A 27,877-nucleotide genomic window follows, 5' to 3' on the forward strand; every position below is an offset into this window, starting at 1 on the left:
TATTGTGTGGACCACTCTATCTATAGTATACCACACTACAACTCTATATACCTCTCTATTTCATACTTTAATTCTATTTCATACTTTAATTCTATTTCATACTTTAATTCTATTACTAATTACCATAAAGAGGAACAAAATAAACCAATTTTACCAAAAGTATAATATGACTTAGACTTACAAACACTACACTTGAAAAATCGTGCCTTTAAATGAAAAAGTCAGTCTTCATTGCACGACTATGTGCAACAGGGACAGTTTTTTGGGTTTACAAAGTCAAACAATAACACTTCGACCCTGTCTGTCTGGGATCTCAATGACGAATTGTCTGTACCATGTTTGGAGGAGGTATTGTGGCCCCGGTACCAAATTGTGTACCGGGGCCACCACACTACGCAGTCCAGATACTTGTTTGGTGGAATTCAGACCAGTTGAGGGTTTTATTATTATTATATTGTGTGGACCACTCTATCTATAGTATACCACACTACAACTCTATATACCTCTCTATTTCATACTTTAATTCTATTTCATACTTTAATTCTATTTCATACTTTAATTCTATTTCATACTTTAATTCTATTACTAATTACCATAAAGAGGAACAAAATAAACCAATTTTACCAAAAGTATAATATGACTTAGACTTACAAACACTACACTTGAAAGATCGTGCCTTTAAATGAAAAGGTCAGTCTTCATTGCACGACTATGTGCAACAGGGACAGTTTTTTGGGTTTACAAAGTCAAACAATAACACTTCGACCCTGTCTGTCTGGGATCTCAATGACGAATTGTCTGTACCATGTTTGGAGGAGGTATTGTGGCCCCGGTACCAAATTGTGTACCGGGGCCACCACACTACGCAGTCCAGATACTTGTTTGGTGGAATTCAGACCAGTTGAGGGTTTTATTATTATTATATTGTGTGGACCACTCTATCTATAGTATACCACACTACAACTCTATATACCTCTCTATTTCATACTTTAATTCTATTTCATACTTTAATTCTATTTCATACTTTAATTCTATTTCATACTTTAATTCTATTACTAATTACCATAAAGAGGAACAAAATAAACCAATTTTACCAAAAGTATAATATGACTTAGACTTACAAACACTACACTTGAAAGATCGTGCCTTTAAATGAAAAAGTCAGTCTTCATTGCACGACTATGTGCAACAGGGACAGTTTTTTGGGTTTACAAAGTCAAACAATAACACTTCGACCCTGTCTGTCTGGGATCTCAATGACGAATTGTCTGTACCATGTTTGGAGGAGGTATTGTGGCCCCGGTATCAAATTGGGTACCGGGGCCACCCCACTATGCAGTCCAGATACTTGTTTGGTGGAATTCTGACACGTGGAGGGTTTTTTAATTATATTGTGGCCTCGGTACCAAATTGTGTACCGGGGCCACCACACTACGCAGTCAAGATAGATAGATGCGTATCATAGATAAAGTACATTCAGTGGTGTGGGGCAAATTGAAAAATATTCAAAATGCACTGACATTATCAAAAACAAGAGGTTGTCACACGCTAAAACTCCAACATGTATATGATGGAGAGGATGGAGGAGCAGCCGTATGTGTAGTGTAATGCAGACCTGTTGAAGGTTTTTTATATATTTTATTGTGGTGCCCAGTGCCCACTCCTCTACGCAGTCCAGGTACATTTATTGGTGCGATTCATAAAAGTTCAGGGTTTTTAAGATATTGTGGTGACCCACTCCTCTACGCAGTCCAGGTACATTTATTGGTGCGATTCATAAAAGTTCAGGGTTTTTAATATATTGTGGTGACCCACTCCTCTACGCAGTCCAGGTACATTTATTGGTGCGATTCATAAAAGTTCAGGGTTTTTAAGATATTGTGGTGACCCACTCCTCTACGCAGTCCAGGTACATTTATTGGTGCGATTCATAAAAGTTCAGGGTTTTTAATATATTGTGGTGACCCACTCCTCTACGCAGTCCAGGTACATTTATTGGTGCGATTCATAAAAGTTCAGGGTTTTTAATATATTGTGGTGACCCACTCCTCTACGCAGTCCAGGTACATTTATTGGTGCGATTCATAAAAGTTCAGGGTTTTTAAGATATTGTGGTGACCCACTCCTCTACGCAGTCCAGGTACATTTATTGGTGCGATTCATAAAAGTTCAGGGTTTTTAAGATATTGTGGTGACCCACTCCTCTACGCAGTCCAGGTACATTTATTGGTGCGATTCATAAAAGTTCAGGGTTTTTAAGATATTGTGGTGACCCACTCCTCTACGCAGTCCAGGTACATTTATTGGTGCGATTCATAAAAGTTCAGGGTTTTTAAGATATTGTGGTGACCCACTCCTCTACGCAGTCCAGGTACATTTATTGGTGCGATTCATAAAAGTTCAGGGTTTTTAATATATTGTGGTGACCCACTCCTCTACGCAGTCCAGGTACATTTATTGGTGCGATTCATAAAAGTTCAGGGTTTTTAATATATTGTGGTGACCCACTCCTCTACGCAGTCCAGGTACATTTATTGGTGCGATTCATAAAAGTTCAGGGTTTTTAAGATATTGTGGTGACCCACTCCTCTACGCAGTCCAGGTACATTTATTGGTGCGATTCATAAAAGTTCAGGGTTTTTAAGATATTGTGGTGACCCACTCCTCTACGCAGTCCAGGTACATTTATTGGTGCGATTCATAAAAGTTCAGGGTTTTTAATATATATTGTGGTGACCCACTCCTCTACGCAGTCCAGGTACATTTATTGGTGCGAATCATACAAGTTGATGGTTTTCTTATTATATATATTGTGGTGACCCACTCCTCTACGCAGTCCAGGTACATTTATTGGTGCGAATCATAAAAGTTCAGGGTTTTTAATATATATTGTGGTGACCCACTCCTCTACGCAGTCCAGGTACATTTATTGGTGCGAATCATAAAAGTTCAGGGTTTTTAATATATATTGTGGTGACCCACTCTACGCAGTCCAGTTACATTTATTGGTGCGATTCATAAAAGTTCAGGGTTTTTAATATATTGTGGTGACCCACTCCTCTACGCAGTCCAGGTACATTTATTGGTGCGATTCATAAAAGTTCAGGGTTTTTAAGATATTGTGGTGACCCACTCCTCTACGCAGTCCAGGTAAATTTATTGGTGCGATTCATAAAAGTTCAGGGTTTTTAAGATATTGTGGTGACCCACTCCTCTACGCAGTCCAGGTACATTTATTGGTGCGATTCATAAAAGTTCAGGGTTTTTAATATATTGTGGTGACCCACTCCTCTACGCAGTCCAGGTACATTTATTGGTGCGATTCATAAAAGTTCAGGGTTTTTAATATATATTGTGGTGACCCACTCCTCTACGCAGTCCAGGTACATTTATTGGTGCGATTCATAAAAGTTCAGGGTTTTTAATATATTGTGGTGACCCACTCCTCTACGCAGTCCAGGTACATTTATTGGTGCGATTCATAAAAGTTCAGGGTTTTTAATATATATTGTGGTGACCCACTCCTCTACGCAGTCCAGGTACATTTATTGGTGCGAATCATAAAAGTTCAGGGTTTTTAATATATATTGTGGTGACCCACTCCTCTACGCAGTCCAGAATGATACCTTGTTGCAACGTTTTGGACTAATAACTATATTGTGAGGTGTTCAGAATACACTGTAAATTAGTGGAAATGCTTGTTATTGAATGTTATTGAGGTTAATAATAGCCTAGGAGTGAAAATAAGCCCAAAAACTTGATTTTTAAACTTTTTATGTTTTTTTCAAAAAAAATCCGAATCCAAAACCTTAAATCCGAACCGAGACCTTTCGTCAAGTGTTTTGCGAGACAAATCCGAACCCCAAAAATAACGAAAATCCGGATCCAAAACACAAAACACGAGACCTCAAAAGTCGCCGGTGCACATCCCTACTTTGTACTGTAGTAAATATATAGGCCTTAACCAAAATCAGCATCAGTTTAACTTTAGCTTAATGATTTACCAGAAATGTGCCCAATGGTGTTAACGGAAACCCATAAGGAGATAATTTGAAGGCATCTGATCAGCATGGCCTTTAGACATAAGAAACACAAGTTGCTAAGCAACTGGCCTTATCTATGCAATTACATGAACTGGAAGTGCAACACGAACATTCCATAGACTCAATAGTCTTTGATAAACTTGGCAGGGTAAGGACAAAGTTGAATCTCCTTCTCTCAAAACAGACAGCTAAGAATCTGAAATGGTTAAAGCAAATTAAAATATCCCAAATTAATATTCTAGCCATTAGAACCTCAAAAAACGATTTATCCTTACAATCCCAAAGTAATTAGGCATCTATATAAATTGATAGATGAATACAGTGCACTCTCTGGCTATACAATAATTTTTTTCTAAATTTGAGGACATGCTGTCATAAGTCCCCCCACAAGTAAAAGAAAATATTGAGTTTAGTTACAAAACTTAGATGGCAGAGACTAAGCTAAAGTATCTGGCAGTTTTTATTACTTCCTTGTAGGAATATTTATGTAATTAAAACTTCCCTCATCAAGTACAAGAATTAAATCAGATCTTTCTTCCTGGAGATGACTTATCTTATCATGGATGGGTAGCATCTTAGAAATTAAAATTAAGCTAATCCCAAAATTGTTATACCTCTTCCAAACCTTACCTGTTAAAGTTCCATATATGTGGCATGATTAATGTTTGGACGCATTCTTTAGCGTATCTTGCTGGACATTGCTCTGCACATGAACAAACAGACCTTTAGGCAATCAATACAATTGTATATAATTCATGTCCGAACCCAAATGACACAAGATATCCAGGTGGTGGTTGTCACTCACTTTTGCTGGCTATAGCATTGGTGCTGGTTACAGCTATGGACAGAGTTAATAAAGCCAGAAATTATTGGGCCTTTAACCTTTGTGTAACTTATCTATCATAATCTCTATCTGGGGGGGTAAACCCTTACCTCTCTCCTGTAGCGTGACTGAAGGTAAGAAGAGAAAGGGCTGCTGACATCAGGGTTCCACAGCAAGAGCCAGTCCCACAAGTCACCCTAAAGAAGGAACCATCTGACCTCTACTATTCATTTGTTATGTCCGTATCTATCTCTACCAATAAATATTGTCTGATATGATAAATGTGGTTACAAAGCACAAAAGATATTTAGTAGCAAAGCAATAGCATAATTGCAAATACAAATAACAAGAAAAACCTAACAGCAAAATACAATAAGAACGTAATGAAGTACAACCGATACATATGCAGCACACTGGATCCAGATAACAGTCATTCAGTCCTGACGCCTGTGGTCTAGGTAGACTGCATGGTGGTGGCTCAGTGCCTGGTTTATATACAATTTGTGTTATATTAAAACGGTGATGATGTCATAAAATAAACAAGATTACAGTAAAAGCATTCTTCATTGGCCCAGGATAAAGGACATTCCAATACAATGCAGGTCATAGGTCAGTTCAAACGATGCTCTCCAAGGGTGGGGGGCCAACTCACTCCAACTGCTGCCTACGTATCTTCCCTCAGGAGCCCGCCGAAATACTGGTTCAAACCAACCCAAACACAATATATCCTTTACTATCCATAATTAGCGACCACAGGGTCCGATCGCTTAGCCGATAGTAGCGGATTTCTGATGGTCAAAGTGGATTAATATGACACTAAACATGATACCTTTCCTATATGCTAAGCTTTAGATGACTTTAAAGTGGCTTTAAAATTATTATATTAAACCATTAAATCTATTACATTTGAATATAAAAGAATATGTGCTGGAACTTTATTATAGTGAATTATTAGCAAATGTATGTGTGAGTGTAAATGTATTTATATGTGTTTGCTAGTATGATTGTGTAATTAGCCCTTCCACACCGTAGCATACCATTCGCTTATTTCACATAAAACAAATCATCATCATCATCATCATCATCATCATTTATTTATATAGCGCCACTAATTCCGCAGCGCTGTACAGAGAACTCATTCACATCAGTCCCTGCCCCATTGGAGCTTACAGTCTAAATTCCCTACTATAGACACACACTCACACACAGAGACAGACAGACAGAGAGGGAGAGACTAGGGTCAATTTTTTTGATTGCAGCCAATTACCCTACCAGTATGTTTTTGGAGTGTGGGAGGAAACCGGAGCACCCGGAGGAAACCCACGCAAACACAGGGAGAACATACAAACTCCACACAGATAAGGCCATGGTCGGGAATCGAACTCATGACCCCAGTGCTGTGAGGCAGACGTGCTAACCACTAGGCCACTGTGCTGCCCAAAACAAATCGATGTTTATTAATTTGAAATGACTTCATCCAATTATTTTACTTCCACACATTATACACTGAACACCTCATCTAGATCAGGGTACCACACATGTACTGTAGCACTTCCTTGTGACTGGCCCCTCCCCTGGGACCTGCCACCTTATTTGATGCTCACTTTGTCTAGTAATGAGAGAGTCAGGCTGGGAGCAGAGATCATCTATAGAACTGTATAAGCTGGGAAATGAATTAGAGAGGAAGGGAAGGACAGATCAGCCAGGGTTGATCTGAGCACACATGTATTAAGGTGGCTGCCTCCTCCCTCAGAAAGAAGAGTAATGTCATCACGGTGGCTCAGTGTTTAGCACTTCTACCTTACAGCACTTACAGTCCAATTCCCGACCTGTGATGAGTTTGTATGTTCTCCCCGTGTTTGCGTGGGTTTCCTCTGGGTGCTCCGGTTTCCTCCCACACTCCAAAAACATACTGGTAGTTTGATTGGCTGCTAACAAAATTGACCCTAGTCTGTATGTGTGTTAAAAAAAATTAGACTGTAAGCCCCAATGGGGCAGGGACTGATGTGAGTGAGTTCTCTGTACAGCGCTGCGGAATTAGTGGCGCTATATAAATAAATGGTGCTGATGATGATGCTGATGAATGTCAAGGCTGGCCACTAATAGGGCAGGGCTTGCCCCAACTAGCTAAGAAAAATGAAACTTTTACTTTTTCTGGCAGCTGGTGAGCGTGGTAGGCGCTGGGGTGGCCCCCTGAAGAGAAGAGCCCCATGCCCTTTAATCCAGCTCTGGTGGCAGCTATTATTGTGTACCCTGGAAGTAGAGGCTGGAAACATAATTTGTGTTTTAAGTGTGTCCCTGGCATTCAACAACAAAAAATGAGATACGTAGCTGAAAAATTAGAACAACATGTTTAGTTGGAGTGTCTGTGATTGGGAGGAAGTCTCATTCCCTCCATTATGCTCTAAATCACAGAGGACAGTTGAGAAGATAAAGATTTACATGTAAATATCACTGTCAGAAATGACAACATAGCCAAAATAAAAACGTATTGCAGAATCGTAGTAACATACTAACATACTTCTATTCATTTCTATCAAAATATTCCAACTCGATTCCTCACTTATACAACAAGCCTGTCCTAGTGTACAAATCTTCAAGAATTAAATATCTATGGACTCTAGAAAACAAATCCAAAAACCAATTATACACAGTTCAACATTGAGCACTAGGTTCATTGTGCAGCGGGATAGAAAGGAAGGCATCCTATACGTTCTCTGTATCAGACGGAATCTTGTGAAAGGAATTAGCAGAGTTAGTAATAACATGAAGCTTTCCCCATTTCCCCCAGGGCCTGATTATCTAATAGGCTGACTAGGCTGCAGCCGAGGGCTCAAGGCTTTTTTTATGGGGAGTTGCAAACATTTTTGGGGAGCAAAATTTTGACAGGGAGCGGTATAAACTAAACATTAATTGAAAATAGGTGTTCCCCAAAATAAAATAAAACATGAAAGAAAAATGTAGTAAGGTTTTAATATTGATGTATAATGGTAAAGGCTGAAGACAAAGATTCATCCTTGGGCGGGCGCTTGTGGATAAGCGAGTAGTAGAGACAAGGATGGTGACAGGAGCAGGCGTGACAGCCCCCTTCCCTCCACATCGTCACCCTCAATAGCGTTCGTTCATATCTCCGTTCTGCCATATACTTCTGATTTTAATGAAAATTAAATGAGTGACAAATATATCCGTGATCCCTTTAAAAAGCCAAGTGGAGCAGAGTTTTGAAAACACAGGGACATAAACATTTGGGGGTGAGCTGAAGGAAGCCGGATTTTAAATTATGAACAAGTTCATTTTTATCTGATGCGTATCAGCCTGGTGTGGAAGGGGTGCAATACGAGCATAATAGCCTAGAGCGTCGTGAACCCTTATTCAGTCCCTGATTCAGTCCTTTAGATTGTTCGCTCCTTTGAGCAGGGCTCTCCTACCTTCTGTTTCCATCACTTTTAACTGCGCTCTCCAGCTACTCAGCTCACCTCCTCTCAGTCCCTCTGCCCTCTGTCTCCTCTCGCTTCTCTCCGCTCCCCTCAGTGACTCTCAACCTGTCATCCGTGCCCACCCTCTTGGGCCATAGTTACCTGCCTATACTCACTTTTCCCCTCCCTCCCTCTCTTTCATGCTGTGCCTGAGCCCCCAGAGTTATAGTGCTTACTGTTACTTGTACTGTGCTGTTTCATCTTGTACTGTGCCATTGTTTGTCCTTGTACGGCGCTACGGATACTTTGTGGCGCCCTATAAATAAAAATTAATAATAATAATAATAATAATGATCCCCCCCCACACACACACACACATTATGTTTCTCTTTCACTTCCAGTACTCCTTATCTATCTATCTATCTATCTATCATCATCATCATCACCATTTATTTATATAGCACCACCGATTCTGCAGCGCTATACAGAGAACTCACTCACATCAGTCCCTGCCCCATTGGAGCTTACAGTCTAAATTCCCTAATATACACACACACAGACATAGAGAGAGAGAGAGAGAGAGAGAGAGAGACTATCTATCTATCTAATTTTTATTTAAAATTTAAACAAATTTTATAGCATGCCTACAAGACATTAATTTATTATAATTACAGTACTGTTGTCAGGGTCTAAAATCCCAAAGGTTGCCCAAAACACAGCAGATTAATTGCTTCCTTTTTCTTTCTTTCATTCATTCATTCTTATTATTAATTGTGGGTGGCCGGATTAATAGTATGTTTTGCAAATGTAATGAAAGTGCCTGCTAGGTGACCATAGTTACCTATAGAAAAATGTTAATTGCCTCTTATCTTTTTCTATTCTCACACGAGTCCAACTTTGACCCGTTGTGTTATGTGTATGAACATTCCAGCTGAAATACTGTGAGCAAATCTACTAGAGTTAGTTACCTTTGCTCTTTCTTTATGATTAGTCACATAGGTAGTAACAGATCCATCATGCTCAACGATTCATAATTACACTTGCATTTGTTCTGCTGCTGCTTCTCCTGAAGAATGAGGCATCTCAGTGTGTTCTTATGTTTCTGTGGCTTAGTACATGGTGAGTGTGATGATTTATATATAACCTGTTTTACCCAAGCTCTCTGCCCTAGTCCTTCCATGTGTTTGTAGAAATCTCAGCTACTGTATTATTCTGGGTTCTGTGGAGGTAATCAGTGGTTCTCCAGGTTCTGTTGCTATTGGAACATGCTGGGAATTCTAGTTCCACAGCACTCGGAGAGACTCACGTTACCTTTTTCTTTTCATAGACATAATTTAGATAAGATTTCAGATTCTAGTCTCAAACTTTCAAATATCATTATTAAAATCAGCAGCAAGGATGTCTACTTATGCTACAGTTACAGTACATGTGTAAGATACTAAAATAAAACTGTACATGTTTTACTTTTAGCAAGTAGCTTCTTTCATTTTACATTACTTAATGTCATTTTATTATGGATTTTCTACTGCAAACTAAAGAATTGCTATATAAGATGATATTGAACCAATGGCGCAAAAAGGTGTTAATTGTTCTATAATATAATTCTCTTAACATGTGTGCACATATGTTATCCCTGAGGAAGCCTAACTACAGGTGAAATGCGCAGGGTGTCTTCATTTTTTCAGTTTGGAACTTATTGCACTTGCAAATAGCGTACAATAAGGACTGTATGCCAACAGCCACTACATGTAGTGGTATCTGGAGTCGACAAGACTTCGAAAACGTTCCTAATAGGCCTAAACCAAAGGGGTAACCTTTCACCTAATGGTGTACCTCCAAAGAGAACCCATTTGTGCACGTGGTTGACCTAGGACACACTGAGGGGACCAGTGACACTGGTCAAGAACTGTGGGCACCGTAAGAACAACCCCCGTTGGTCCGTTTGTTAGGTGCTGTATTCTTGTATAAAGGAAATTGTAAAGATGTGAATGAAGAGTGCACACGGTCAATGGATTTGATTTTGAACACAAAGATCCCTACAGAGGATTTAATATACAAAGATTGTAGTATCAATATTCAACATGGGGAATATCTTTTCTTATAGGATGAGACTGAGTTTAAAGCGACTGGAATATTATAACCTGTGTATTGGGTATGAGCATTGCTGAAACTCTGCAGCATTTACCAGAGCTGTGACAATCTATATATTTAGTCTTACTCTGATACTTTTTGTTATGTATGTTTGAAAGCAGGAAACATTCAATTGCATTGAGTCTGCTCACTTATGATTTTGTTGATATTGAAATTAAACAATTCCCACATCTCACTGTAAAAAGAATCATATTACAGAAACAACTAACACCTTTTGCACCAGGAGTACAATATCGTCATACATATTAAAATTACGGATAAGTGTGCATAATGTCAGTGCCAGGGGCGGACGCCTTCTTCTGTTGCTCAGCCGCGTCCCGCATCTCTCCTTCCAGTCCAGCGCCTGTTGCTAGGCAACAGGATGCTTTCATTCTGTGTTCAGCGGACAACTGTTCTGCCGCCTAATTCACACTGCCACCAATCAGATTCTTCCTTACACTATATATAGGAGGCTCTGGCACCATTAGGGTGCCAGAGCAAAATACTACATAGTATCAGGAATTATTATGCATATTGTGCTATTAAAGTTTTTAATATTTCATTTATATTATTTAAAGGTTCAATAGTAGAAACTGTTGAGAAACAAGAAGCAACAGTAGGAGGAAACGTGACTCTTCAGTGTCAGCTGATTACCACCACCTCACGCGTTTTACAGGTAACGTGGCAGAAAGAGTCCGGCAACTTCACCGGGCCAGTTGCTACTTACATACAGAGATTTGGAAAGGAGCTTTTTGGCAACTACTCTAATCGGATAGTACAGTTTACTGTAGATGCTCTAAATGTCTCGGCCATCACCATCAGCCCAGTGACCCTGGAGGATCAGGGGTGTTTTTCCTGTATCTTTAATATATTTCCATTTGGAGCTAACTCTGGGAGAACCTGCCTTGATGTCTATGGTAAGTAGAGCAGTCTATGATTATAGACACACTAAATGGAATATTTATAGTGACTTCTCATTTTTATTTCTGTTTACAATTTACAGCATTGATAACGCCCAACCTTTTCCTTATTATTTCAAATATATCAAGAGACTCTTCAGTGATCGGGAAATATTTTTTTAAAATCCTTAGCGTAGCTTTTTGTAAAATCAATTCCTACTGCGTAACCCATTGTAACCCTAAAACCGAGGATGGATTAACAGTAGCCAGCTCTAAATGGATGAAGCTAATGAATCAGGGACTGCTGATATGCAGTTTCAGGGTTTCCCTGTAGCATAGTGTACTATGTACTTTATGAGTATTTAATGTTAATGTCACTTAATGCAGCATACGATGTTGAAAGTGATGCACTGAGAGCAAAGGAAACACTTGTCAGAAAGTGTGTGTGTGTGTGTATGTGTGTGTGTGTGTGTGTGTAAAGGTCAATCCGCTTAGTGTATATTTCAGCAATGCTTGAGGTCTTTTTGTTTTAAGACTTTCAATTCACCTTTTTCGGATATATCGATATATCGGTACACGACATGACTAATGTCATTTTTTTTTCAAACCCTTAGTTAGGCAATAACAGGCATTTTTAGAATAAGAGAAATCTCAGCTCTTTATCAACACCGGGCTTACTGTTTCCCGTTGAGGGCACACGTTCTGTTGATTATAGATCTTTACAGAGCTTTCTGATATTCTCTGTCTCCTAGTATAGGTGTGTGCTTCTAAATATATTAATCAACCTCCCGAATTCCAATTGTTTTCAACCTTACGCGTTTCTCTGCCTTCTAGTATACTGGCAGTTTCATCAGAGGGAATTTTCCATCATTTTCTGGTTACTATTTATTGCTTCTGATGAAAATTGCAGGTATACTAGAATGTTTGCACGCATTGTAAATTACAAGAGCAGCACACATTAAATAGAGCTTACCGAGTAAGGGAGGATTTCAGGTTCTCACAAGCAAACTGAGAAGTGAATCCTCTTCAGAAAAGCTTAAACCGTTTAGAGAGATCACTATGGAACTAGTCTAGGACTTCCCAGTGTCTCTAGGCAGGAAATGATAGGATTGTTCAGTGCTACAGTATGTATTAAATGTTTGATACTTTCAAATGTACCAATATACAGGGTCATATTTACCCTTGGTACTTTGAATGACTATTCCCTTTATTACTCTTTATGCATCGTACTTTCTCATGCCCCCTCCCCAGATATTGTACATACAAGGACATATAGCATGCCCCCTCCCCAGATATTGTACATACAAGGACATATAGCATGCCCCCTCCCCAGATATTGTACATATAAGGACATACAGCATGCTCCCTTCCCAGATATTGTACATATAAGGACATATAACATGCTCCCTTCCCAGATAATGTACATATGTAGCGCCTGCGGGGAACATGACAGACGCAACACAAAAGAACTTACTTTGTGAACGATGGTCACCTCTAGTCCGCTTCCGATATCCCAGCTGCGATCCCAGCAGAACAGCAGCCACAACCCTTGTCACCTCCAACCATGTCCCTCTAAGAAAGAGACAGAGATTACGGCCGTGCCTACCAGGTAAGGGCTGTCCGAGAATACGGCAATGAACAAGGACACTCTCAGTCCAAGCTCCCTTGCCGCCTCCTCACTTTGCTCTTGCCAAGGCACGGGGGACTACAGGTACTTGAGACCAGGACTAGTCCCGCCTCAAGTACCTCGCACACCTCCCGGTGAGGGCCTAACCGAAAGGGGGAATCGAGCGTGATACTCACCGGGACACTCCCACTTCCGATCCGGTTCTCCTGCACCTCCCCGACACCTGCGGATGACAAACAACACACAGCCTCCCTCTGCACTCTCAGTAAGACTAAGATGGGCACCCACAAACGCTAACTTGACTACAACAGCGACCCGACCCTAACAACGCTCTAATGGTCGGCAACGCAACTAAGTCAAACAACTATGACTAACTAGGTGTGGTGTACTAACGGAACTGCTCACTAACCACTATGAGGAACACCAGCCGGTGTTCACGGACTAAACCAGAGGGCGGTTCCTAACCCCCTGACCCAGGCCGTACCAAGAAGCTGCCTTCTTGCTATGGGGTCACCCACGGATCCTAAGGACCGGCTGCACCAGGCCCGACTGAGGCTCACTGGAACTGCACAGTAACCTGCATACAGACTGCCGCCTGGAACAGCCGATCGAAACTGAACCGCCCGACTGCCTTCACCTGTATATCAAACACGTATCCCACTCCGGAACCGCCAGGGATCCTGCACGGAACTGAGGACTGGGACACTCAACCAGAACCACGGGACGCCCCCTGGAACTGCATTGAGCTGTGCTGCACTGCCACTGACTCACTCAGTCACCCCCTCTGGAAACCAGTGTGACCCCAGGGACCTAAGGGACGGGAAAACTATGTAGGTTCTTCCCTGACTATGTGTAAGCTGGTAACTACACTTGTCCCCACAGCACGGGTTAGTACAGGAAAACACAGGGAACAAGAGCCAACTTTTAATGGGGGCCTGACGTCTTGCCCCTGGACACAATTATGTAGCACACCCAAAGATACAGTAATACAGACAATACTCGCCGCACAGACAGAATACAGTAATACAGTACTTTGTACGCTACTCACCAGAGCACACCGCTGCTAGCCAACCAGCCGGTTGCTACAGCACCCACAGGAGCCTCCGCTCTACTGTACCTCCTAACTCCGTGTGCTCACCTCACACAGGACCGCGCCTACACTCACAAGGCTCTCACACCTCTATAACACCACCAGGGCCTTATGCCCTACACACCATGTGCCTCGTGCACAGCTGCCTACAGAGCCTTGTGCTCTGACTATAGGCCTCAGCCCCCTCTCTAACTCAGGGCTCTGAGCCCACTAATTAGGGCCTTGTGCCCTGCTACCTAGGGGTACTAGCCCCTGCCTACTCAGGCCTTGTGGCCTTCTCAGACTATGGGCTTTCAGCCCCCTAACCAGGCCCTGTGGCCTTCCTATGGCCTCTAGGCCACTAACTACCTAAGGGCCTTGTGCCCTTATACACCTGGGGGCTCTGAGCCTCCCCTACCTCTCTAGCTAATAGGGGCTTGTCTCCTTTAACAACAATATGGCCTACTGGCCCACTACTTTATCAGGGGCTAGTGCCCAATTCCCTGGGCCTTGTGCCCGACCGTGGCCACGGGCCTAGTGCCCGACCTACTGCTGAGGCTACTTACCTGCTCCGCGCAGGAATCTCAGCTTGCCACGCCGTCTTCTGCCTTCTTTTCCGTGTCTTCCAGACCCTCCAGCCGGCGGCGCCTCTTCTCCTGTTCGGCGCTGTTGAGGGCTGCTTGGCGGGGGCGCTCTTAGCCCTTACAAGGGCTCCCCGCTGACGATCTCTGCTCCGGCGGCTTGCTTGCAGTCTTCTCTCTCCGCTGCCGCTCCAGACGTCTGATCTTCTCCTCCACCGACGGACTTCTGCCAAAATGGCGCCGCCTGGCGACTTATATAGTCGCCGGCGTGACGTCATCGGCCGGCGCGAGCGCCGATTGGCTCGCGTCGGCACCAATCTTTTAAACGGCTGGGCGCGAGCCGCGATTGGCTCGCGTATCCGGCCGCTGATTGGCCAGTGGGGAAAGATGAGCCCTGATTGGCTCATCCTTCCTCCGCGGCCAGAACCTGTAAGGAAGTGGTTATACTTACCGTCGCTGGAGCGCTGGACGGGTAAGTTCTTCTCCTCTTCTTTTTTCACCCTCTTGCTGGGCACAGGAACCAGGGGCATCTTCTGTCCCTCCACCGGGGGCATCTCCGCGGGCACCATCTCTACACATACAAGGACATATAGCATGCCCCCTCCCCAGATATTGTACATACAAGGACATATAGCATGCCCCCTCTCCAGATATTGTACATACAAGGACATATAGCATGCTCCCTTCCCAGATATTGTACATACAAGGACATATAGCATGCCCCCTCCCCAGATATTTTACATACAAGGACATATAGCATGCCCCCTCCCCAGATATTGTACATACAAGGACATATAGCATGCTCCCTTCCCAGATATTGTACATACAAGGACATATAGCATGCCCCCTCCGCAGATATTGTACATACAAGGACATATAGCATGCTCCCTCCCCAGATATTGTACATACAAGGACATATAGCATGCTCCCTCCCCAGATATTGTACATACAAGGACATATAGCATGCTCCCTCCCCAGATATTGTACATACAAGGACATATAGCATGCTCCCTCCCCAGATATTGTACATACAAGGACATATAGCATGCTCCCTCCCCAGATATTGTACATACAAGGACATATAGCATGCTCCCTCCCCAGATATTGTACATACAAGGACATATAGCATGCTCCCTCCCCAGATATTGTACATACAAGGACATATAGCATGCCCCCTCCCCAGATATTGTACATACAAGGACATATAGCATGCCCCCTCTCCAGATATTGTACATACAAGGACATATAGCATGCCCCCTCTCCAGATATTGTACATACAAGGACATATAGCATGCCCCCTCCCCAGATATTGTACATACAAGGACATATAGCATGCCCCCTCCCCAGATATTGTACATACAAGGACATATAGCATGCCCCCTCCCCAGATATTGTACATATAAGGACATATAGCATGCTCCCTCCCCAGATATTGTACATACAAGGACATATAGCATGCTCCCTCCCCAGATATTGTACATACAAGGACATATAGCATGCCCCCTCCCCAGATATTGTACATACAAGGACATATAGCATGCTCCCTCCCCAGATATTGTACATACAAGGACATATAGCATGCTCCCTCCCCAGATATTGTACATACAAGGACATATAGCATGCCCCCTCCCCAGATATTGTACATACAAGGACATATAGCATGCTCCCTCCCCAGATATTGTACATACAAGGACATATAGCATGCTCCCTCCCCAGATATTGTACATACAAGGACATATAGCATGCCCCCTCCCCAGATATTGTACATACAAGGACATATAGCATGCTCCCTCCCCAGATATTGTACATACAAGGACATATAGCATGCCCCCTCCCCAGATATTGTACATACAAGGACATATAGCATGCTCCCTCCCCAGATATTGTACATACAAGGATATATAGCATGCTCCCTCCCCAGATATTATACATACAAGGACATATAGCATGCCCCCTCCCCAGATATTGTACATACAAGGACATATAGCATGCCCCCTCCCCAGATATTGTACATACAAGGACATATAGCATGCCCCCTCCCCAGATATTGTACATACAAGGACATATAGCATGCCCCCTCCCCAGATATTGTACATACAAGGACATATAGCATGCTCCCTCCCCAGATATTGTACATACAAGGACATATAGCATGCCCCCTCCCCAGATATTGTACATACAAGGACATATAGCATGCCCCCTCCCCAGATATTGTACATACAAGGACATATAGCATGCTCCCTCCCCAGATATTGTACATACAAGGACATATAGCATGCCCCCTTCCCAGATATTGTACATACAAGGACATATAGCATGCTCCCTCCCCAGATATTGTACATACAAGGACATATAGCATGCCCCCTCCCCAGATATTGTACAAACAAGGACATATAGCATGCCCCCTCCCCAGATATTGTACATACAAGGACATATAGCATGCTCCCTCCCCAGATATTGTACATACAAGGACATATAGCATGCCCCCTCCCCAGATATTGTACATACAAGGACATATAGCATGCCCCCTCCCCAGATATTGTACATACAAGGACATATAGCATGCCCCCTCCCCAGATATTGTACATACAAGGACATATGGCATGCTCCCTCCCCAGATATTGTACATACAAGAACATATAGCATGCCCCCTCCCCAGATATTGTACATACAAGGACATATAACATGCCCCCTCCGCAGATATTGTACATACAAGGACATATGGCATGCTCCCTCCCCAGATATTGTACATACAAGAACATATAGCATGCCCCCTCCCCAGATATTGTACATACAAGGACATATAACATGCCCCCTCCGCAGATATTGTACATACAAGGACATATAGCATGCTCCCTCCCCAGATATTGTACATACAAGGACATATAGCATGCCCCCTCCCCAGATATTGTACATACAAGGACATATAGCAAACAGAAATAAATATAAAAAAGGAAAGGAAAAATTAAACAAAAGTTTAATATAAAACAGCTCTTATTTCCTGTGTTTATGTGTTGAATGGTGCTTATTAAAAGGTGCTTTTAGAAAATTTAAAATGAGGGAAGTTTTAGTTTGTTAGTTTTGCTTGAAATGGATAATTAGATTGAACTCTATATCAATCTTTTTTCACGTTATTACACTATCAGTACATGCCAGACTGGCTGTTTATTCATGTAGCACACAAATACTTTATAGCTTATTTGTACACTGAAACTTAAAGTTGATCTAGGACATGCCCTACTACAACTATAAATCTGCCATCACATTTTAAATAACGCTCCCTCCAATGCAACATGGGTTTGCCTTACTTACTTACTTTTGCTTAACTTCCCTTAATGAATCAGACCCATCATGTGACTGTTATTCTTTTATTATTAGAAATAATCATATCGGACCCCATACTGGAAATACATCAGAACGAGTCTCCTGACACCTCAGAAAAGCTGCGTATTGTCACCTGCTCAGCCACCGGTCAGCCAGCCCCCAGTATCACATGGGAACTACCGGACAATCTGGAAATAACACCTGAAACTTACACTATTGTAAACCTGAACAGAACAGTGACTGTGATAAGTAACTTTACTCAAACCATTCCTTGGACACTAGAGGTAGCTAAAGTGACCTGCGTGGTGCGGCACCCAGCTCTGTACTCCGAGAAACGTCTCTCTGCACTCATAGATTACACTAGTAAGTTATTATTAATACTATAATTATTATTATTATTATTATTATTATTATTATTATTAATGATACAGTGGTGAAAGTGGGCATACTAAAACATGTACATACAAGGTAGATAAAATAAATGCAGATATGAAAGCAAAGGGTCAGGAAGGCCCTGCTCATGAGAGACCTTACATACAGTTATGAGGGTGCAATAGTGGGAGTAGTATAGGTGGGAGTAGAGTATAATCTAATAAAGAGATGGGTTTTCAGAAGGAATTTACAGATTTGAAGGCAATGGAAGAGTCTGATCGAGCACGGAAGGGAATTCAATAGGGTATCAGCACAGGAGAAGTCTTGTAGGTGTGAGTGAGAGGTGATTACCAGAGATGAAGCGAGGTAGATGTCAAAGGTAGATCTAGGAGGGCAAGAGGTAGAGTATATTGATGTCAGATTTGAGATTCATCGAAGGGTCGGTTTGTTGAGGGCTTTGTAGGAAAGGAATTTTACAAAGGAGGAGATTGGGTTAAAAGACGTATTGTGAAAATATTCCTTTTTTCTATTGTAAACTTTCTTTCTTAAACCAATAAAAGTCAAGAACAAAATTTATATCAGAGTAAAAAAAAATGTTGCAACACTCCAAATGGTATTTTTTTTATAAAATAAGGGGGAACATCAAAATCAAAATCAGGGAGGGAACTAATAATTTAGTCCATGTGCAGCTATGCAAACATAGAGTCTACTAACAGCAGGAAGCATATCGCTAAAATAAATTATTTAAACCAAAATGCAGTAAATTCTGCAGGCCTGATTTATCAAGGCACACATACTGAGCGCAACCTGCGTTTTTGTTTTTAAAAGGGCCGTAAATCAGCTCTGTGTGCTCCCCAATTCAACAAGGGATGGATTTTAAAGATACGTGCAGTGATGAATATGGGCATAATAATGCTCTGTTCTGCTTTACTACACAGGACACTGCAGCTCCAGCAGTAGCTGGCGGGTCTGGCGGTATTACATCCGCCGGATCAAGCGGCAGTATACAGTGATTAAATAAATATTTTTTTTAAAAAAACAGCATGGCCCCCCTCCCTCCCATATAGATTACCCGTAGTGCTGCCAGTCTAGGCTGGTAGTAGCAAAATCGGGGCAGAAAAAAGTGTCCCCCCCCCCCCCCGATTTTACTGCAACCAACATTAGGCTTAGCCAGTCAGAGCTGGAGGCACTATAGCATGGGAACTCCACAGCATGGGGTCCTCCTACCATAATGACAAACCAGGGCCAGGCCGGTTTTCTGGGAGCTTAAGAAAACCAAAATATTCTCTGGAATGTGCTTGGCAAAATAATAAACTCTGTCAGCAAACGCAAAATAATCTACGAAAAGGCCCAGGTTATAAATAGACCCAGCGACTGTCATTTTTCCATTATGCTGCAACAGCTTCTGAGTAAAGAAGCTGGTATGCGTCGTCTGACATGGTTTATTTTTATCACTGTATAGTGCTGCACTTAGACTAGACCCCTAGCTGGAACAGGAAATATGGATGAAACTACACTTTTTATCTCAGTGCGCCTGAGGTTGAATTGGACGTAGCTGCATGGGCACGCCCTTACTGTGCCTTGACTACATACATCCGCCCATTCCCCACCCCACTCCCTACCCAAAATCGTAGGCTGTAGAAAGTGTGGGTTGTGTTCTAAGATGAGTGCACTTTTCTGATTTCATTGGCGTATGGGCTGGTCTTGGGCATGTGCAGATTGATTTAGCGTTCGATACGCTCAAAAACTGCAGTATGGGGGCATGACCTGGCTAGCTTCCATGGCAGACATGGTTTGCAAGAGCTTCTCCACTGTTGCCTGAAAGTGACCCAATTTTGGGAGCTCTCTGTCCCCCAGCCTGTCAGAGGCAGTGTGGGCTTGCACTGCAGACCATCAACCTGCTGCTTTACCCACCATCCGTCCACCAACATAGATTTGCGACAAGTAACGTGAAATGGGCCCGAAATGATTACCTTGTGCTGGACCCTCCTGAATTATCTTCTACCCTCCACCACACTCTGACTTACCTGGCTATTTCAATCCCAGAGCCTCCCTCTCCACCTGCTGCTGTCAGCTGGGAGGGAGCTTGGACCAGCGGACTGAGACCCAAGGTGTACAGTTACAATTAGGTGGGTGCCATATCAGTAAATTTGGCTCCCCACGCCTGCACTGACAAGCCGAGTGGCACTTCATCTACAGTTACTTACAGCCACTATCCACACCCACAGAAGAGAAGACCAGGAGGTTTTACCATACATCCCTCTCCATTTACAGGGTCTCCATACATGCATCATCCTATAACTGCAGCTCTACCAAATTCGGATTCTCCATAAGCTGTGACTCACATAAAGCTCCTGCCCCGCGGGTATACAGTACTATTGGGGCTAAGAATCTCTATTCGATATACACCTGTGGCTCACTCACAGATTGTATAAGCAACAAGAAACAAAGCACTTGCAATATTCACAATCCTCCAGTTCCATTCTTCTCTCTATCAGTTACAGCCCAGCTGCCATCTAGTGGCTGTTTGCTATTACCAATACTTTAGCAGTTTAAAAGAACTGAGTGCATCTGTGTCCATCTGTATAAATTACAGGTTCCGTGCTCCACCCAGTTGGTTTTTTGAGGCACTACATGCTCATTTTTTGTAAGCTCTTATGCTTCATCTATTCACCTGCATAATACTTCAGTCCTGCTGACCTGAGGATGCCTACCTGACAGCTTTTATACTGCACCATACTCTAATCTAGCTGCCATCCATATCATCATCATCATCATCATTTATTTATATAGCGCCAGCAAATTCCGTAGCGCTTTACAATTGGGAACAAACATTAATAAGACAATACTGGGTAATACATACAGACAGAGAGGTAAGAGAACCCTGCTCGAAAGCTTACAATCTATAGGACAATGGGAATTAGAAACACAAGGGCATGTGCTACATCATATTGCACAATGGACCAGCCAGACTGCAAAGGTAAAAGTACTGAGTGGGCTGTGTGTGTTGCAATGTTGGTCAGAAGGTTGTTGTCTTGCGTTAGCAGTGTAGAGGATGGCAATAGGGTAATCTAGGGAAATTAAGATGATGGTTGAGGAATATCATAACCTTGTCTGAAGAGGTGGGTTTTCAGAGAACACTTGAAGGTTTGAAGACTAGAGGAAAGTCTTACTGTGCGAGGGAGGGAATTCCACAAAGTAGGTGAGCCCGGAAAAAATCCTGTAACTGAGAATGGGAGGATGTGATGAGAGTGGAGGAGAGACGTAGATCTTGTGCAGAACGGAGGTGTCGAGTAGGGAGATATTTCGAGACAAGTGAGGAAATGTATGTATTTTGTTGATGGCCTTGTATGTTAGTAGAAGAATTTTATATTGGATTCGTTGAAATACAGGCAGCCAATGTAGAGACTGACAGAGTGACTCAGCAGAGGAATAACGGTTTGTAAGGAAAATGAGTCTAGCCGCTGCGTGCAAAATAGATTGTAGGGGTTGAAGTCTGACTTTGGGAAGACCAGTAAGGAGGGAATTGCAATAGTCGATGCGGGAGATGAGGAGTGCATGAATTAATGTTTTTGCGGTGTCTTGTGTCAGATATGTGCGTATTCTGGAAATGTTCTTTAGGTGTATGTAACATGATTTAGATATAGAGTTGATGTGAGGAATAAATGACAGTTGTGAATCAAGGATTACACCTAGGCAACGAGCTTGCGGGGTGGGATTTATGGTCATGTTATCGACAGAAATAGAAATGTCAGGCAGGAAGCTTCTGTTCTTGGGTGGGAATATTATTAATTCAGTTTTTAAAAGATTGAGTTTGAGTTGGCGAGAAGACATCCAAGGTGATATGGCAGGAAGAAGACAGTCAGTAACGCGAGACAACACAGATGGTGAAAGATCAGGAGAGGATAGATAAACTTGTGCATCATCCGCATAGAGATAATACTGAAATCCAAAGGAGCTTATTAGTTTACCAAGAGAAGTGGTGTAGATAGAGAATGGCAGAGGACCTAGGACTGAGCCTTGTGGAACTCCAACTGATAAAGGAAGCGGAGCAGTGGTGGATCCAGAGAAATTAACACTGAAAGAGCGATTAGATAGGTAGGATGAGAACCAGGATAGGACAGTGCCTTCAAGACCTAGGGATTGCAGCGTTTGTATGAGGAGAGAGTGGTCAACAGTGTCAAATGCAGCAGAGAGATCCAGGAGAATTAGAAGAGAATATTGGTTATTATTTTTTGCTGTGATCAAATCATTGACAACTTTGGTCAGCGCAGTCTCTGTGGAGTGTTGAGAGCAAAAGCCTGACTGAAGAGGATACAATAAGTTGTTTGCTGTAAGAAAGTGTGTGAGGCGTGTGTAGGCAATTCTCTCGAGAAGCTTGGAGGGGCATGGGAGCTGGGAGATGGGGTGGTAATTTATGAGAGAGTTAGGGTCAGAATTCTGTTTTTTTAAAATGGGAGTAATCACTGCATGCTTGAATATAGATGGAAAAATACCAGTAGAAAGAGATAGATTACAGATTTTAGTTAGAGGGGGAATGAGCACAGGAGACAGGGACATACCCATTTGTGAGGGAATGGGATCAAGAGGACAGGAGGTAGAGTAGGAAGATGAGAAGAGAGTAGAAACTTCCTCTTCATTTGTGGGATCAAATGAAGAGAGAGTGTCAGAGGGTGCTACAAAGGAATTGAGCAGATTGCTTGTCAAGGCAGATACCATTTCAAGCCTGATCATCCATACCATAACATCTATTAACATACCTACCTACAGGGATATCTTTACTATAGGATGTGACCGTTTCATACAGTTTGCTTAACCTGACTTATCAGGGCATTATGCCTCCTAAAAGGTGAAACCTGACAAATCAGCTCCTCCGGTAAACCTCTTCGGCACTGGCTTCCGCCGCATCTTCTCCCAACATTGCTGCATCCCATGCCGCAGCATGGCAAGTGTGTCAACTTTTCCAGTCCTCTCCACCTAAGACACAACCAAACCCACCCAGTGTCCTGGCTGAAACACAGGCCCTGGAAATTGACGGCCCTGTTACTTTGAGGTCCATTCAGTTTCTTTTGACAGTTCTTAAAACGGACATCACCTCTGAACTCAGGGCATCGATCAAAGAAATCAAAGAAATCAAAGCGGATGTCACCCATTTCGGCACTAGAATAGATCATCTTGAGAACAAGATGGAGGATCTTGTGTCTTCCTACAATGACTTGATCTCTGCTCATGATCTCCTGCAGGAAGTAGTAGTTTGGATTAAGGACAAACTGGTAGACATTGAAGCCAGGTCACGAGGTAAAAACATTAAAATTCGGGGTATGACTGACTCTATCGCTAACTCTGATCTTTATGAATATGCCATCGACCTGTTCCATAAACTATTATCATCGGTCTCGGCTATTCTCATAAATCGCATCCACCATTTGGCCAAATCTCAGACTGCTCTGGACTCTGCACCCAAGTATACCCTTCTGTGGGTGTACTTCTACAGGATTAAAGAACAGATCCTACAAGCCTCCTTGCCCTCTTCTTCCACCTGAGCTGAATTGAGGGACCTCCAATTGTACTCAGATATTTCTGGCGCTACTTAGGCCAAATGCAGGTCGTTTCACCAAATCACGGCAGCCTTAAGATCGGCCAATATCCAATAACTCTGGGGCTTCCCAACTAAACTACTGGTTCACAGGAATGGTACTTTTGTGGCCGTACCTTCTCCTGACAAGGGCTTGTCACTGCTGAAAGATCAGGATATCCAGCTACTAGACCCAACTCCCATTCCCAAGGCTAGCTGTGTCGCCAAGGAATGGTCTACAAGCACCCTGTAAAACTTTCATCGCTCACTTCATTTACTTGAACTGATATGATTTATTCTGATCTCTGCTGGTTACTTGGTCCTCTGCTGCTAAAGCTGTATTCCTCCTGATTCAGTCCATGTGCTTCCCAGCAACTCTTGACCTAAGTATACCCCTGGCTGCAGATCCTATGACCGTCAGCACCTGTTACAGTGTTCTGAATCCTAAATGGATTCCTGCTACATACCATTGTATTCCTTCTGATCCAGTTCCTGTGCTTCCCAGCATGTCTGGATCTAGTACTTACCTTGACGCAGATCCCAGTTCTCTTCAACACCTGTTGTTCCACTCAGTTTATCACCTTCGCTACTCCAACCTCTCTAATAGACTTCGCCTAATACCAACTAGGAGGGCTGCGACCTGCAGCGCAGAAGCAGCCAAGCCCATATCCTCTTGCGGGGGTCACTGATGAAAACCTTTTGTGTCATTAGACTCCGCGCCTCCCAGGAGGTAGTGCTAAATTAGGCAGGTCTAAGGGTCCTATCAGCCCCTGGATTTGTGACATAAGTGTATCAACCATTTGTAGATGATGATCAAGGTTGTACATAGGCTGTATTTACCCTCAGATAAACTCCACAGAATCTGACCTTCAATATCTAAATACTGTTGGAGAGAATGTGGTGAAATTGGAACACTCATACATTTTTTGTTTGAACATGTCCCAGACTCAGGCCCTTGTGGGACATGGTTTTCCATTTGATATCTCAGATTACTAAATCCAGTATCCTCCTTTGCCCCGCTGTGGCACTTTTACATCTTTACTTGCCCCATCTACAGCGTCACAATCACTACGTCACTGGGCACATACTTATTGCCACCAGAGCGGTAATAGCCCAGCATTAAAATTCACTACCTCCACCCCTTTCGAAAATTATTGCCAAAACTCAACGATATGGAAACCATTGGATTTAAATATTCCACTGCCGTGTCCTCCCCACTGATAAAGTGGTTCCCATGGTATGAATACTACATGGGACTTGGTTCCCCCAGGAACCTTAAACAGATAGAGAAAACAAATCGCTGAGCTAATTAAGAGCAAGAGGGTTGATGCCCAACCCTTAACCAGGAGAATATCCCAAAAAACACATAACAGCGCTAAAGTACATTGAGTAAAAAATAACTACTAGATCACTATGGCAGAATTAAACAATTCATACTGGGAATGGTAAATACAAGTGTTTAATATAATATGTAATAAATTGAATGCATAAATAGCTCGAGTAATAACAAATGCAAAGAAGAGACCGGTCTCAATAAACATCAAATAAAAATTGTCCCATAGTATACTATGTCATAGGTATTATTATTATTATTATTAATTTTTATTTATAGGGCGCCACAAAGTATCCGAATCACAGGAATCCTTGATGTTAGGATCCTTTCATAAATGATTGTAGTAAAACAGAATAAGAATAATAATGGTATAGAAGAAGCATGAACTATAGCAGTTAAATGGAAACGAACCTTCCAATAAGGGTCAAATCAACAGATCACAGTCTTGCCGTATCACAGCTTATCAGACCTAGCTGAATATAGTAGCAACAGCCGGCACAAACACAATGTTAGCAGCCCTAAAGAATGGTCGTATTGTTCGCTTGCTGTATAATCTGAGTATTAGGTATAGAGATAATTCCTACCGCTGTTTGGTAATCTCTTCCAATAATATAGGTAATTGCAAACACGATCTTGCTGTGTTAGGGCTGGGTAAACCTGGCTCTGCACATGTAGTATTAAGCAGCAGTCGGCATAGACACAGTAGCATTGGCCCCACAAATCTTGACATGCAGAGCGTGATATCAAAACTGCTTGGAAGTGAATGATATACCATCCAGTGACTTTCATAGGAAATCTTATAACCAAGTAGAATATCTACAATCAGTATGTTGATTTTCCAACATCATACAAGGACAATAGTTTCCTCTTACTCCTCACCGTCGACGCGTTTCGTTCAGCTCAGCCAAACTTTATCAAAGACAAGGTAAGTATGGGTCATAGTACTGCTCATTAAATAGTCCCAAGTTCTTAGCTTTTAATTGATTACCAGCTGATCATACTCAGAGCAACTGGGTCCAATATGCTTTGGTCTTATAGTTCTCATTAGCAGTATGTTTCCATGCAGGTAAGAGGAATAAAATATGCACGTAAAGGAATGACAAACAAATATATATAAAAAAAATAAGTTTATAGAAACTCATCCAATCATTATTTAGTATTGTAAAAGAAAACAACAGAGGATTAAAAAAAATATAATACAATATAAACAGAGATACCATTCCCAAAATAATATATAAATAGTATTTATATAGCAATATTAATAATCTTCAACAAAGGTCCAAGAATTAATATGATAACAATAGCTCTATATTGATCTATATACACGCATTCGAATATAAAATCCCACTACATAAACAATAAATAAGGATATACATGGAATATATTATTATTATTATTATTATTATTATTACCATTTATTTGTTAGGCGCCACAAGGTATCCTCAGCGCCATACACAGTAGAAACAGTAGACTATACAAGGTAAAACAGTACAGAACAATAAACAAAAATACCAATACTTCAGAAACTCCACGCAGACTAATACAATAAGCACGGAGTAGAAGAACAGGTGAGGAGACAGGAGGGAAGAGGGCCCTGCTCATGTGAGCTTACATCCTAAGGGAGGGTGGACGGAACAGGCACAAGGGGAGCCAGAAGAGGGAGAGAAGGAAGAGCGAGTGGAGGAGGTGAGGTGGTTAAGTAGATGGTTGGTAGGCTTTACGGAAGAGGTGAGTTTTCAGTGCACGTTTGAAGGAGCACAAAGTAGGAGAGAGACGGATGGAACGAGGGAGGTCATTCCAGTGAAGGGGGCTGCACGGGAAAAGTCCTAGATTCTGGAGTGGGAAGAGGTGATGAGAGTGGAGGAGAGGCGGTGATCATTGGCTGAGCGCAGGGAACGGGCAGGAGTGTGAATGGAGAGAAGTTTAGAGATGTAGGGGGCAGTAGAGTGGGAGAGAGCCTTGTAAGTGGTGGTGAGGAGTTTGAACAGGATTCTGTAGGGGAAGGGAAGCCAGTGTAAGGCAAGGCAGAGAGGGGAGGCCGAGGAGGAGCGGCGTGAGAGGAAGATGAGTCTAGCGGCCGCATTGAGTATAGAGCGGAGGGGGGAGAGGTGGGAGTGGGGGAGGCCAGTGAGGAGGATGTTGCAATAATCCAGGCGGGAGATGATGAGTGCGTGTGGATGATAGTTTTGGTGGCGTCCTGAGAGAGAAAGGGACGGATGCGGGCGATGTTGCGCATTTGGAAGCGACAGGCTTGGGCAAGGGATTGAATGTGGGGAGCAAAAGAGAGAGAGGAATCGAGGGTGACACCCAGGCAGCGGAGTTAGGTAACAGAGGAGATGGTGGTGAGAATATAAAAACGGAAGAGTGTAAGGACTCGCAGTAGTAATAAGAAGAAGTATACTGTGAGAAAATCAGAGGACCAGGACCAGAACTTCATGTGGCCCTAATGGATAGTGGGAGTGGATGGTAGGATGGACCAGAGATAGAGACATTAAAGAAGTGGTTTAATAGGTAGGAAGTGAAGAGTACTACACCACTGAGTCCATCGATATCTCATTTTATCTCAATCAGTCAAGCAATATGGCAACTTCCATTCATATTAGTTAATCTGAGATGTTGAAAATATTAGCATAAGCCCGTAGTCTGTAAAATCAGTCATAGGCTCCATTGGAATGAAAAGTGGTG

The 27,877-nt window shown here is 42.5% G+C and overlaps 1 protein-coding gene across 1 annotated transcript; it reads left to right on the forward strand.

The window, feature by feature from the left end:
• The first annotated feature begins 9,355 nt into the window (after positions 1-9,355).
• LOC142139986 (nectin-3-like) lies at positions 9,356-23,827 on the forward strand. Its single transcript, XM_075197848.1, has 4 exons — positions 9,356-9,401; positions 10,991-11,329; positions 17,967-18,275; positions 23,361-23,827. The coding sequence occupies exons 1-4, from the start codon at positions 9,356-9,358 to the stop codon at positions 23,825-23,827; spliced, it is 1,161 nt and encodes a 386-aa protein (XP_075053949.1).
• Positions 23,828-27,877: the final 4,050 nt, after the last annotated feature.

The sequence above is a fragment of the Mixophyes fleayi genome, chromosome 2, assembly GCF_038048845.1.
Source record: "Mixophyes fleayi isolate aMixFle1 chromosome 2, aMixFle1.hap1, whole genome shotgun sequence".
NCBI lineage: Eukaryota > Metazoa > Chordata > Amphibia > Anura > Limnodynastidae > Mixophyes > Mixophyes fleayi.